Consider the following 15,421-nt stretch of genomic DNA (forward strand, 5'->3'; position numbering starts at 1 on the left):
CACATTTGCAATCCAATACTAAGAACCTTTAGATTTTGTGGAAAAAATTTAGATAAAAAAAATTAAAAGCAATTTATTTTGGAGTTGATCCAAGTTTTTGAAAATGGATGGATACTAACTCCTAAACTTAAAATGAAAATTCAGCTGTTACAAAAATGTTTTTCTTAATTATTTTTTTTCAAAGTTCATAAAATTAAGACCTCTAGTTGTTTTATTATTTGCTTTCCTAATTGTTTTTTCCAATGTTTTGACAAAGTTTTTCCAACTTTACCGATTTTTTCGAAGTTTTTCTTTGTCAAATTATTCCCAAATTGCGACTTTGTCACTATACTAGGGATTAGAAGTCAAAGCACCCTCCTATAGGTAGAACAAGACCTGATATATTAATTAAAAATAGTTCAGGGACTGTTCATTTTCGAAGCTTTTGATGAGACTAAAAATATTATTTGTTTATCAATTTTTCTTTTTAAATCTGATCTACATGGGAGTGGAGCCCATTTTGGCACCTACTAAGCCAATTTGGGCCAAAAGTCCCAGAGTATATTTTGACTGAGTGAATTGTAGGAAGTAATGAAGATCACCGACATCTTTCATGTCTCACAAGACTGAGTGCAAGTAACTATAATGTCATCAACATATAATAATAATACCAATGTACCAACTGAAGAATCTCTCTTAATATAGAGGAGTCCTGTGATACTTGCACATTGTAAGATTTTCTTTTCAATTTGTCAATCTCTATCATTTAAAATTCACTACAGCGAACTACAAGTAAAAAGTAGTATATAGAGGACACCTCCTACTCCTAAGTAACTTGTCCTTAATTTTGCCCGTTACAATTTAAAACATGAATGACTTTTAGATTATGTCTCTTTCAAGATATCGAGATGATTTGGGTGATTCATCTTGATTATGGATAATTTTTAAGTCCAATCCAAATCTTTGAAATTGGATTCAAGAATTGAAAGTACGAAGAAGTTTGATGCATTGGACTCTCTTCCTCTTAGAAATAAACATAACATGTACTTTTTTTTTTTTTTCTTAAGCAATAAAATAGAGTATCAAAGCCAACATGATAGATTTTAAAATTATAATAGACACAAACTAATCATACATATATGACATGGTTATGCCCTAAGAAACTACAACAACAACAAAAATTCCTACTTTTAACACCACTCACTTGCACAGCCAAAAATAAATAATGTTACAAATACAGAGCAACAGCTTGACTACACTTTCTATAGTTAATCCAAGGGCGTCCATCACCTCACAAATTTTCCATCAATTTCATCAGCTCCTAACTTCTCATCTCCTCAAACCATCACCATCTCAGCTTTTAACTTTTTTGTTTCCATGTTTCACCACATCTGGCGCCGCAAGTCATTATGATGTCACCTGATAAACCTGAAATCCAACAAAAGAAAATACAACAGAAGAATTTGAGTTGAATGGGATTAATGTTTGAAGTAAAACATTCAACACTAATCTTAGATGTTATATAGGATAATTTATTCATACACCTCTTATTTTTGTGCTTATTTGAGATGCCACTGAATTTGCAAACTAATGACATACCCCACACCTCCCTTCTCGCAATAGTGTCTGATTTTCAAACTAGTAACTTTTCTTCTTGAACCTCTTACCAAAAAACAAAACCTTGATTTTTTCCCCCAAAGAATCGTTGTCTTCAACCTTTGATTTTGGTATTCGTTTAAGAGGGATTATATTGCCACACCAACTTTTGCCAATGCCACCCCAATTCATATGTAAATCACCCAATAATTAGCACTTGGGGTGGCATCAGCAAATGTTGGTGTGGCAATAGAAACTCTCTTAATTAATTACTCAAATTTTCTATTGCATCCCTTCTTAACAACCAATGAGCACAAAATAACCAAGGTTACCTTGTTTTTTCCCCTAAAAACTCATGCTTCCAAGGGTTTAGAAGGTTGAAAGAAAGAATAGGGAGGGGTGCCTGTCAAATTTGATGGACCAACCCGTCAAATATTTTCATGTAGAAAATTATTAGAGGATGAGCTTCAAAGAATATTTTAAAAATTGAGAGGTCATATATATCTCACCACAAACTCAATTCACATTTACAATCATAACTATTATCTGTTATCCCATAAAAATTCAAACCAGAACTAGAAAACACACGATCAAAATCTAAGAAAACCCAAGATTATAAAGGGTAACAGTGCAAGCAGTAGTAGTGGTAATAATGTGCATCCATTAGCAGAACTAGAAATTAAAATGGGCTAACCTCAACAGTATCAATGGCTTCATTTGAAGGAATAGCATGCAAAATCCTGCAGAACAAGAAACTAAAATGGCTAAGGTAATGCAAAAGATTGCACAAATCTGAATATATTTTTTGTTAATTGTGAGACTTATGTATAAGCGTTAAAACCAGAATTATGCAAACTTCATGTGATAAGTGCTTTTGTTGGGTCAGTGGGGAATTAATAAAACAAACATCTAATTGTTACTTAAGGGCTGGAAGCCTGATTTCGGGATTTTCTTCTCGATAATGAACCAGTTCACAACAATTTAGACTTCACTCTACTCATCATGAGCTCAGTTTCAGGCAAACATTTGCAGGTCGATGACAATATCTTCACCCTGTATTGTTCTTGCATATCATTTGGTTTAGTTATCGCTCTATCACAGAGTCTAATTGTGATACACAGGCTCTAAGGGATCCTAAATGATGTGAAGCCATACTGGCAAACTTTTATCCTCTTCTCTAGAATCAGAAATGGTCTCATCCCTAGTCAAGCTTATATGAATCTCATTGGCTGCAAGTGAGTCTTCAAGATAAAAAATTGGGATTAGAATGCCATACAGTTCTATTGGTAACAATTATGAGAAGATGGCTAAGGGATTCTTTCAGTAGCATAGCATCAAGTACCATAAATGGTACTCTAGTAAAGCTGACTGTCGTTATCGGGGGAGAAAAAAAAGAAAAAAAATCAAGGAAGCAAGGATAAAGTTAAATAGAAAAAACAAAAAAGAAAAACATTGTTCTGATGTATATTTCTCTCTATGATGATATATACTGCACAAAGTGTAATCAAACTTAAGTACTGTAGCTTATTCATTAACATAATCCTATGCTATTTCAAAGAAAGGGTAACAGTGTATCATTGACTATTTACCAAATTGAGATATGAAAGTAAAGGGGGGAGAAAAATAAAATGGTAAGTAAAAACTTGAGAAGGGAGGAGTGCACTTTCTACATTCACGATGCCCATGAAGGTGGGACAATGGCCTTTAGCCTATTCAAAAATTTCCCGAAACAAGAAATCAGGCAGCACCATATTCGGTATATGGCAATGTGAGACCACCATCACGAAATTTCGCATGGGGAGGATATGAGAAGCATCGTTTAAATAGGTGCCAAGAATGGCACCAAAGATGATGATGGTGTGAGTTATGTGCAGATGATTGTTCATGGCCAATCCCCTCTGAGTTGCTACAAATAACTTTAGAGTCTTCGTTGTTGTGGGGAAGGAAACATCTTCAGCTGCCAACTTCAAGATGTTCTCTAAATTCTATCCACCAAATTAACATGGGAGAAGATAGAAATAGAGATTACAAAAAAGTACTGGATTTAACAAACCATTTGTACATTCACCAATAGGTCATATGCTTGTTAAATCCTTAAAGATAGTATTTGAAATTGCAGTGAATCAACTTATATCGAGCAGTGCATCATCTTCCTATTAGCATTTATATTATATTTTATTTTCCAATAATATCAGGTATACCAGACAGATGTGAGGGGAGTGCATAAGGGAAGTTAATTTTATTTTCAACCTGATAAAAGCTTTCGTGTAGATCATAGCTAACATTTATCTAGAACTTTTGGGCATCTTACGGTTCATGCAAGAAAATATAATTTTTTTAGTCAACACGTGTTGAGTTGTTGAGAAACATGTTGCTAGATGAGCATAGCGTAGATGAGGATATTGCGAGGGATGAGTGGCAAGATCAAGAAACACAAAACCAAAAATGAGTATATTCAAGGAAATTTATAAGTAGCTTCAGATAAAATAAGGAAAAGTTGCTTGAGGTGGTTTGGGCATGTGCAAATAAGATCAATAACATCAGCAGTGAGGATTGTTTCAGTGTGATGTCGACGGTAATAAAAGGACAAGAGGAAGCCTACAAACGATTTGGATGGGAGTTAATATGAAAATAAATAAAATAATGTGCCTTGACTAAAGATATGGTCCATAATAGAGTTAATGGGATTCATGACCCAATTATTTTTATGATGTATAGAAAACGATGTGTAGACACCCCAATTTTGCATTTGCCTAATTCGACAATTCGTCCTTTGGTTGTGGTGAATGCCTAATGATGAGCGCAAAGAACTCGAAGACTTGTGAGTACTGTCCCCAATCTTTCCATTTCTACTCTTTCTATCTCCATTATTTGTTATGACTCGACATAAAAATTTACATACACTTAGGATTGCTACACCTTACACTCGATTTAGCAAGCGCGTACGCTTAGGTTTGCTATATATTTCAATAACCTAGAGGCATTGTGATGCTAAGAACAATTCGATCTCGAAACTTAGAAATAATCACGTTAGGATTGAAAGAAATCTCACGCCAAAATTCGTAAAAATCTACAAATATTATCAAAATGACGAAAATACCCCTCAGGAATTTCGAACCTCCGAAAAATTTCGAAAGTACCTCCATTGCACTCAAAATATGGTTTCAAGTCTAATGAGAACCAAATCAAAGAAAACAGAAAAATTTATGAGAAATGAAAAAATGACTGAAATGCCCCTCAATGTCCGACTTTGACCTAAAGACCCTGATTCTTAGGAAAACATGATAAAAATTGAAAAATCCTCGACCAGAATGAAAATTTAATCAAAATCAAATTAAAAATAATCAAAAAGTTAAATTAAAAGCAAAATCAAATTAAAAGTCAAATAAAAAATTTAATCAAACAATTTAAATTAAAATCAAAATCAAATTAAAAATTTAAGTCTAAATTGAATCAAAATCAATCAAAGAAATTTCAAACTAAAATTCAAAATCAAATCGAAAATAAATTTAAAATCAAATCAACCAATTAAAGACAAACCAAAATTTAATCGATCCAACAAAATTCAAATTAAAAATCGATCGATCAATAAGGTCCAAATCAAAATTTAATCAACCAGTTAAAAGTCGAATTAAACTCAATTAATCCATAAAATCCCAATTAAAATCAAAATGATCATTAAAAATCGAAAATAATTAAAATCAATCAATCAAGGTTTACTCAATGAAGGATTATCGAAGTGCAAATAACATGGTATCGTTGCCCATTTAAGTTTACAAAAAAAAGAAAGAAGAAACAAAAAATAGAAACTTATTCTTATAAAAGGCTCTTCTATACGTTGTTGGGGGAGCTATCTTCCTAACATTCTCTCATCCCACGCATGCTCTCTCTCTCAATCTATCGACTCAGCAACAACCCCTTGGCTCTCTCCCATGTTTTAAAAGAAGGGAACTCCCTCTTCCCCAATGTGATACTGCTGAACATTCTCCCTTTTCTCCAAGGAGAGACTGTTGAACGTTATTCTTTTCCAATGAAAAATACTGACCAGATGTCTATTCTCGGCTCCCTCTCTCTCTACACTCATCTCTATCACGTCCTTGCTCCCTCATCTCTCATGTTCTTCTCCTTTTACTAATCTCTCTCACATCCTAGCTCCCTCATCTCTCTCACGTTCTTCTCCCCGTCCTCATCTCTCTCTATCTCTTTCTTCTCCTCTTGCTCATCTACCTTTTTAGTTCAATCCTTGTTTTGGACAGCAAACAAAAAAGAAAGAAAGAAAGAGAAGAAAGAAGAGAGAAGAGGGATTTACTTGGCTGCTTCCTCTACAATCCTTGCTCTCTCTCACCACCCTCTCTCTGTCCTCCTTTCTCTCTCACGTTCTCCCTCTCCAATTCCCAACAGCAGCAACACCGCTCTCACCCTCTCCAACTTTGTACAACAGCAACGTTGCTCTCTCCCTCTCTTGAATGTCCCAAACAGCCCCAGCCATCTCGTTTTAATTTTCCATCTCATCCCATAAGGGCAACAGCCCTTAGCCATCTCTTTCTCTTCCTTTGAAAGCCAATAGCACAACCATTATCCTTTTTTACTTCACAATGCCTTAACAGCATAGGCAATAATTGTTTTCCTTCTCTTGATTGACAGCACAACCACAACTCATAGTAGCAGCTTCTACAATAGCCATTGTCTACAATTTTTTGTTTTCTTGATCAACTCACAACAGCCCTCATCTCGTCATCTTCCAACTTTCTTTTCTCAAGCTATTTCGAGTTCTATCTAAAGGAAAGCACCGCAGTGACAACTCTATCGTGGAGGTAAGTTCAATTTATTTTTTATTTTTTATTTTTTATTTTTTATTTTTATTTTTTTTTTTATTTTTATTTATTTTTATTTTTATTTTTATTTTATTTTGTATTTTCATTTTTTTTTCTTTCTCCTCCTTTTCTCATTTCTATTGTGTATGGATGATGGTCTAACTTTAATCAATGTGTTCGTAGCGTGTATCACGTATCCTTAACTTTTTTTGAGGTTTCAAAATTTTTCATGTACACATGAGTTTTTTATTCGTTGATTGGCCACGTGTTCACAATGTTTTTATTCAAAATTTTTATGTATATGAATTCTCGGTTCGTTGATTTGCTATGTGTTCACGAGATCCCCAACTTAGAAATTTGACATGTGAATCTCCAACCCATGAATTTGCTAACATGATTCATGATTTGATGATTTTACGTGATTTTGATTTTGGCTAATTTTGAGATTCATGTATGTGCATAATTTTCTTGATTTGATAATTAAATGATTCAGAGTTTTGCTAATTTCGAGATTCATGTATGCCTATATTTTCCTGATTTAATAATTTTACATGATTTTGAATTTCATCAATTTTAAGATTCATGCACTTGGGGGGTGTGCGATATTGAAGTTCGCCGATTTGTTGAGTTACCATGTGCTCATACTTTCCTCATTTGAAAGATTTATATTCATAATTGTTATTTTGAGAAATTCATTTTTGAAAATCTCTAGTATGAAAATTTCATAATTTTCTATCTTGGGAAAACACATTCATAAATTTTTAATTTAGAGATTTCACATTTTTCCCAATTAAGAAGTTTATGCATTATCCTATTTGAAAATTTCGTGTTCATGGAAATTCAAGATTTTCTAATTCGAAAATTTTATATTTTTTTGAAACTTTCTATTTTGGAGAATTCATTTTTATAAATTTCTAATTTTGAAATTCATCATATATTGTTAAATTTCTAATTTAAGAAATTTCAAATTTCTTATTTAGAAACTCCACAAGTTACCAATTTATCAGTTTCATATTCACAATTTTCCTATTTGGAGAATTTTCATAAGTTCCTATTTCAGATGATTTGGAACATATTGCCATGTGAACTCCAGAATATATGATATGATTAGGGCTTTTTTCAAAATTTTCCCTTTTTGTGGAATTCGAAGAATCATGTAATAATTGAACAATTTTAGCCATAAGATTCATTTAGCAAATCCGATATAATTTTATGATGATTAGACCTTTATTTAATTTTAATCTGTGCATGTTGACCATAGGATAATTTTGGATCGTAGTAAAGAACGATCATCTTGATCGGGCGGATTCGGTGCCTAACACCTTCCAAAACCTGTAATCTAACCCTTTACCTATTTCTCTGATCCGTGGATCGATCCATATCCATTTGACATTATTTTTTGTTCCTATATCTAACCTAGGTGGCGACTCCCAATTCTCAGAAAATCCCCTAATTACCAATCGGACTCTTCTAAACTATTTAGTGAAAAGGGGTTGAAGCGATTACACGATGACAACATGATATTTAAGTTATTTAGAGTGCTTTTTTATAATTTTGTCCCAATCCTGAATAAACCTACAATAGTTCTATGATACACGATTTTGTGCACAAGATCTTTTACATAAGTTTGTGGAACCAACATTACAAAAAATATGAGCCAAGGAAAGAATTTTCGTGATAATGATCTCAAAAAGTCCGTCCCCCAACCTTAATTAATCTCCATATGGGCCCACATACCATTTAATATCTGGAAAAAAATTGCATTGATCTACTCAATTATAGAAACAATGTGAGTAATCAAGATACCTTTGGAATGAGGTGCCAATACTTCAATGGGGAAAAGACGTAAAAGTTGTAGCCCATTCACACTGACAGGAATCCAGAACCCTTTCATCACCACAAATGCCAACTTTGATCTTTCAGCATCACTGGTAAGAACCAATCTTACCTTTTTGACAGAGTCAAAGTTTGAAGAAGATATTTTCCCGTTCATATTGTTCCAGTTTAATCCATTTGCTTCACAGGGCTTAGAGTTATCCAAAGATTGTAAAGGAAACACCACTGCATGCCAGTTAGAAACCATAAAAGGAGTAAATTCTTGGTGGATCTGCTAAAAAAATAAGGAGATATTCTTCAGCTCACCACAATGTTAGCTTTAGCATTCTTTTTTTTTCCCTCTTGAATGGACGAATTCCAGTTTTCACGTAAAATTCCACAAAATTCCACCTCTTTCAATGATCTAAATTGATGGTCTTCAATTGGATCGTAGTAAAACTGCACAAAATAATAACATTTTCTAAGCTTCTTAAGCACTTAACAATTTCAGATAAAAACAAAAAGAATTTTGACTAGGGTTCCTCATTTTGTCATTTGCATTTGAATCACATGTCGCCTATAAATTACAAGTGTATTATTTAACGCATTACGGCAATTCAATATGCATGTGCAGAAAGATTGATTTTGCATTGAGGTTAAACAGAAAAGTTCACAATATCAATAAATGTGAACCATTACACAAATTACTTATTAATCCAGGAAAATCATATAGTAGTTGTACCGAACAACATGAGATTCAGGGCTATCCATCAGTATTCCTTGCAAGATCAGATTAACTATTTTAATTCCAATTGTAATTAGACTAGTATGGTAGGCATCTAAAAGAACTCTAGGAAATCTTTATCTTAAAAAGTTAGATGAAAATAGTTAAAAATACAGATGTACCTTCTGATTTGAGATATGGGGAGCTTTCATTAGAAAAAATATACGATTTGAGTGTGATATGAAATTCCATGATGTTATGCCAAGCTAGAAGAGTGGTTCCTTGGGAGGCACCACCTTTGTATCCAATTGTAGAATGCAAGACTGTCAATCAATATAAGTATAGGTATGAAAAAGCTTTGAATGATGCAGCTGCGTCAGATTCTAGTAAACCTATTATTTTTTCTAGGACTATAGGAAGTGAGCTTGGGGACAACTTGTTCCCCAATCTCCACATCCCTCACAAGCACAATGATCATTTTTATAGATACGAGTTTTTCCATCAAGGACAAGTTGATCTCATGGTATGTGAGTATGTGTTGGCACCTATGATTTTTCTATGTGTATTTACAATAAACCTTTAACATGAGAATCCTATAGGATTCTATAAGTTTTAATTAAAGATCATTTGATTCGTCGAACGTTTGAGGTTTTAATTGACCAATGTACAGGCATTTTGGGGATTTAGTTGATCACATGATGATGACAATATGGGATTCCACAAGATGGTCATATCCATGTATTTCCATATCTCAAATAATTTAATACTTGGATGAACAGGTAAAAAAGCTAGTCAACAAGTTTTGGAATTCTTCTAGTTCTAGGAAGCATAGGAATCATTCATATTTTTAGTTCAACACCACTAGCTTGATCCTTAGGTACAAGAAGGCTCTAGCAATTAGAGATTTCTTTCATAAAGTGTGTTGCCAAGTTTTGACACAATAATACGATTGTATAGAGTGTTTGACAGGGGAAGTTCTTCGAAAATAGAGTCTTTGTTGGACAATAGAGAGATTACTAGAGATGGATTGCAAATAGAAAATCAATAAGGAAGCGCCTCAACATTATAAAAAAAAAAAAAGTAAACAAACAAAGCATTATATATGACATCCACTGAGAACAAAAAAAACATATAATAAATATGTAAAACATCACATAAATGATCTATTTTTATCTAAAATATTAGTTAGAGAAATGCAATTAATTTCTAGAAAATCAACAAATCTGAGAGCAATGTTAAAACAATGAATCTTATAATCATCAACGAAAAAATTGTATGAAAATTAAATAAGGAATCAAACAACCCTACAACATCCAATCCATAATCATCGACAGATCACTAAAATATTTAGATTGAGTATCGAAACAAAATCTCAAATTCTAAATTTGTTTTGAAACAACTTATGTGATCTCCAAAGCTTATAAGGTTTAATAAAATCCTAAAACATGATAACGAAGCAATTGAATCATACTCTTTTAAAGATTAAGAACACCAACAGATGATCAAAATCTCGCAGATTTCAAAAAACTCTAAAACTGATCGACAGGAGAAGAAATAGTGTTGATGTTCATGTATTTCATTTTTGTAAATCAAATTAAAATGATATGAAATCCTAATAAGTGGAAAAGAAGAAATCGAATAACAAAATTACCTTTCAACTTGAAGAATATGAGAACAACTCTTCGATAAATAAATCAAATTTTTATTTGTTCTTAGGTTTTGTTTCGTGCAAAATTAACACATTTGGGAAATAGAAAACCAAAATTAATATATTTTGTGGAATCAGAAATCCTAGATCTCATCTTCAACAACTTGAACAGCATTACGAATCCATCAACTTGAGAGAAAGGAGAAAGAGAAACTCACCTTAAAAAATAACAGAGAACTTCTTCGCTCCATCATTTCCAATGTTGAGAGATCGAGAGATCACTTCGAGCAATCAAAGATTGAGCGATCAGATAGAGAAAGATCAAGAGATCAAATAGAGGGAGAGATGAGATCGATCAAGAGACAAAATCGAGGGAGGAATAGGGATAGAGAATGAGTGAGTGAGAGAGAGACAGAGAGTGGCAATCGCAAAATGTGTTTTGTGGACCATTGGCCACGGAATTTGGGTATTAAAATTCGATAGGCTAGGTCCAACAATTTATTTTGTTAAAATTTGGGATTTTCACGTCGAGGGGGGGGGGGAATTAAGGGTTTTGCCAAGTGGTTTGCATATCAAGTCATTTTTTATTAGTGGTCAAGGGATCTGTCATCAATTAGAAATAGAGGGGTATCTAAAATGTCCAACAAAAACCGTGGGATATATATCGAATTAGTAAAGCTATTTTCACTTATAATTTTTTTTTGTCTCTGTCAGGTTATTCCACAATTTGCGATCATGTTGTTCATCTCACTCTTCTGCCCTAGAAGGAGTGGTTTTAACCTCAAATTCTATTAATATCAATTAATTATTTATCTACTCGTACAATTGTTGCAAATATATAATTCTATTATTAAAATATGAAATACACATTTCTATATTTTCTACAAAATGAAGCATTCTCTTGTCATTATGCTAGGGATTAGAAGTCAAAGCACCATCCTATAGGTAGAACCAGGCAGATATATTAACTAAAAATGATAAACTTACAGATATTTATATCTACAAAATGAAGCATTCTCTTCAATGGTGATAACTAGTAATCCAACTATGTACTTACTTTACTATAAATGCAGGAAATCCAATCTTGTTTGTCACCAAAGACTTACTAAAATGAAAGTCAGTATTCACAGTTCACATAAATGGAAGGTTTAGAGAACCGTTACATACATTGGGAGTTCTATTTTGTCTTTCTGATAGGCGACCACATGGAAAGACTGTACCACCATGATTTTAAACCTACCTCAATTTGAATTTTCTAATTACACATTACCATGCTATACAGTTGTTCTATTCGAATTTTGGATGCATGGTAACCATTGACCCATGACACATTGGCTGCCAAAGTGTTTCAATTGAATTCCCTAAGATTTCTGCCAAAGTGATTTTTACCCCCTATCAGTTGTTTCCACCTCATTTGGGAGATTACATTTAGTATTAAAATATTCCTGACTTCCCTTAAGGTTATGACCATCCTTTCCTTTAGTAGAATGAATTTTTCTACCAATAAAAAAATTCTTTTACTGGAGCATTAATATATGTGGATCATGAATCAAGGGAAGGGGAGAATGAGACTAGAATTTTGAAGTCACCTTTCACCGAGACCTCTTTGGAAACCTAACCGAAGAAGAGAAAGGCAACACACCCCTAGATCCAAAACAGAGGCGTCAGCCTCTCTGCCATCAGGATAAGTGAACAAGAAGATCACGTCTTTGATGGAAGCGATATCACCATCTACTAGTCGAGTCACGAGATCTAAAGTGCAAGTACAAGGCACCATCGTGGGAGATGATTTTTAGCATTCTCCCTAGGTTACGACAGCTTCTTGGATAAATTATATTTTAACGTTTTCAGTTTCTTTTGAGTTCAGATATTTTTTTATAATATTGTCATTAATTATTATAGCTTTAAAGAAGTCTTAGAAATATTAAACCTTTACCATTTTTAAAAAGTTTCACAATCAATTTTTAGTAAGTGCATTAATAGTAAAAAATGAATCATTATGAGTTTGAAGATCTAAGTTAAAGATGTAATTTATATCATTCAGATTATTAGTAAAATTTTAGTTTCTTCTTGAGAATTGTCTCTTATTTCTTTTGGTAGCAGGATCTATAGTGGTGATTTTCATGTGACTACAATAAAAATGGGAAGGTGACAACAACATTGAAGAAAATGATAATGATGGCAGTGATAGTTGTAATGATTGCACTAAGACGATGATGGAGTTGGGCTGTCAGTGACAGTGGTGTGTGTGGGAACATTTGATATGGAGAGGGTTTAGGAGAAAGGATAAAGAGGAAGATTGATGTTCAAATAACCATATTATAAGTTCCTAATTTATTAGTCATTTGAGAATGGATAGAGCCTATGACCATGCATGCATCTGACAAAGCTTCGACAATTAAAATACAAAGGACACAAAAGGATCTGCATCCAAACAATTACATTTGAAAAAAAAATACTACTATATTTTTGCAGAATTTGTTGACTTTCAAAAGTTCTTACCTATGTTTTCAAGTTTGATATGTAAGGAAAAGATAGTGATGTTTTACATTTTGTTGAATACTTGAGATAACCCTGTCTTTTCAAATGCTCTTCCCTAAATAGTTGAAGATGATGTATTGAATGAGTTAGAAAGAAAAAAAAAACATTATCCTTGAGTTTTGGAAGAAAAATGAGAAGTTATGGCTTGAGATTGAAAATGAGGGCTCATAGGTCATTTTTTTATTCTTCCAACAAAGATGTGTCATAGGGTAAGTCATCAATTATAAAACAGTGGTGAGATATTTATATATGTCAAGTTTTGCAAAAACTAGGATCAAACCTAATAATTGAGGTTCAGTTCTGATTTTTAGAAAACATCAAAGTTAAAACCCAACCTGAGCTTTTGAGTTTTGATTGGCTTTGATTCAGTTCCAGGTTCCATTTTTTTTAAATACTTGATTAAAAAACAGAAGTTTTAAATGAAATACAATAAACTTATACTTTAAAAATTAGTTTTAAAAAAATGCTTTAAAATACAACTACAGAATATTGTAAGAAAATAACAAGAAAACAAGAATGAAAACAGTTTTTCAGAAGACATCCACCACACCAGCAAAACCATACAAACATCTTAATTTGAACGAAAGGAATAGTACCTGTTGACCTTCCATTTGCTTATAAACTGGGATCGGACCAGTGACCTCATGATTGCAGTGCAGATCATCCAATTTAGCTCTATCATCTTGAAGGACTCTATGAAAACATCCTTCAATTGACCTACAAACACAAAATTTAATAAAGATCACACTTTTCAACAATGAGAAAGTAAATAAATTTAAAACTGGTGTCAAAGGTCATGATCCAAAAAACCAGAGAGCCTACGCATTATTAAAAGGCATCTTCATTGGATATCTCCTTATCTAAAGACACTTAACACTGTGTTTGTTTCCGATAACTAATTTATCAGAATAAAAGGAGACTTTTTTGATATAGCTAACAGAAAAAAAAAAACTTTTTTTAAAAACCAAATCGAGAGTTAAATTATATCTTAACAATCAAAGTTCTAATTTTTCAACCTAATTTGTACACCTGAATCTGCTAAACCGAGTTCAAGATTTATTGGGAGTACAGGAATTAAGAAATAGTTCAATTAAATACACACAGCTAGACTGAAAATAGTGAAAGAAGCTTTTGAGACATGTAGAGCAACTTTTAACTCCATATATAATTTTTTGAGAAATTTCCCAAACCATGACCAACTTTCGTAGGTTTTTTAAAGTGACAAACTCACTGTTTATAAAAGCGACGATCTCATATTTTTCAGTTTTTAGCTACTTTAAACTAGTGAGATCATCATAGTTTGGGGATAAAAATGAACAGTGAGTCGAAATCGGAATTTCTTCATATTCAGCTCACGAAATGGTAATTTACCCTAATTTTTTCTTTTGAAAAAAAAGAAAATAGAATTTACAGAAAAATTATTAAAAAACCAAATCGATAGTTAAATTATATTTTAACGATCAAATTTCTACTTTTTCAATCTATTTTGAACACTTGATAGGCTAAATATAGTTCAAGATTCATTGGTAGTACAAGAATGAAGAAATACTTTAATCAAACACAGCCATCTAGTCTGAAAACAGTGGAAGAAGCTTTCGATTAAACAAAACAACAACCAAACATTTAACCAAATAAAAAAAACTATAGATCAAAGCGAGAAAATCTACTCACCTCGGAAAAATCGCTCCATCCTCGCCCGAGCCTTTAATGGAGACTGAAAAGTTTAAGTTTTCTTGATAACTAGGTTAACATAAGAGATAGAGAAAAAAACAAGACATGGGCAAGGGCTTGTGGGTGAGATAAGAACGTTGGAAGAAGAGAGTAATGGTTCTGATGGAGAAAGTCAGGTCTTACTCCGAGGTGTTAGGGGTAAGCTAGGGTTTTGGTGGATCCCATAAGTTCTTTATATACTTGTAAATCCCTATTTTGACTCGGGTGAGTCACCTGGGTTCCAAAGATTGTTAAGTTTCATTAAGATATTTGAATATAAAAAGCCAAAAACTGAAAAATAAAAAGAAAATAAATCCTGATTTATTTAATCATCTTATCTTGCTCATGAAATAGATTTTAATACCATCTAGTTTGAGAAGGTGATCATCATATATAGAATCATCTTATAGTGACGGCATAAGACACTGTGTTAGACATTGAGATAACGTGGAGGTGTCCACATAATTGTATATGCTTTTCACTTCTATCTCACTACCTGAAAATTGGAGAATTCAATAAGAAAATTCAATGGGCCAAGGCCCATGAATTTTAGAAATCAAATTTTTTCAATCTAGGGCTGTTGAAATTTGGATG

At 32.8% G+C, this 15,421-nt stretch overlaps 1 protein-coding gene across 10 annotated transcripts; it reads right to left on the reverse strand.

Moving 5' to 3' along the window:
* Positions 1–1,054: 1,054 nt before the first annotated feature.
* On the reverse strand, positions 1,055–15,019 carry LOC147389011 (uncharacterized). Of its 10 annotated transcripts, XR_015170517.1 has the most exons (8): positions 14,789–15,010; positions 13,714–13,834; positions 8,532–8,663; positions 8,338–8,450; positions 8,196–8,257; positions 2,270–2,315; positions 1,908–1,978; positions 1,055–1,407 (listed from the first exon to the last, which is right to left on the reverse strand). XR_015170517.1 is itself a non-coding variant. In XM_086418023.1 (5 exons), exons 1-5 carry the CDS (start codon positions 14,805–14,807, stop codon positions 1,395–1,397), a joined length of 270 nt encoding a protein of 89 aa, XP_086274149.1. In that variant the 5' UTR covers positions 14,808–15,019; the 3' UTR covers positions 1,055–1,394. The 10 variants fall into 10 exon arrangements, 2 of the variants coding, with proteins under 2 accessions (XP_086274149.1, XP_086274148.1); XR_015170516.1 differs by lacking the exon at positions 1,908–1,978 and having other exon boundaries at positions 14,789–15,007; XR_015170518.1 differs by lacking the exon at positions 1,908–1,978 and having other exon boundaries at positions 2,270–2,330; positions 14,789–15,007.
* Positions 15,020–15,421: the final 402 nt, after the last annotated feature.

The sequence above is a fragment of the Akebia trifoliata genome, chromosome 12 (assembly GCF_017979445.1).
Source record: "Akebia trifoliata isolate Shusen 1 chromosome 12, ASM1797944v1, whole genome shotgun sequence".
NCBI lineage: Eukaryota > Viridiplantae > Streptophyta > Magnoliopsida > Ranunculales > Lardizabalaceae > Akebia > Akebia trifoliata.

Coding starts and splice junctions, on each gene's coding strand:
- LOC147389011 (XM_086418022.1), bottom strand. CDS start 8,472: ATGGTTTCTAACTGGCATGCAGTGGTGTTTCCTTTACAATCTTTGGAT. Junction 2,316..8,195: donor ATTGGCACCTCATTCCAAAG/GTATCTTGATTA, acceptor CTTGTTCTGCAG/GATTTTGCATGCTATTCCTT.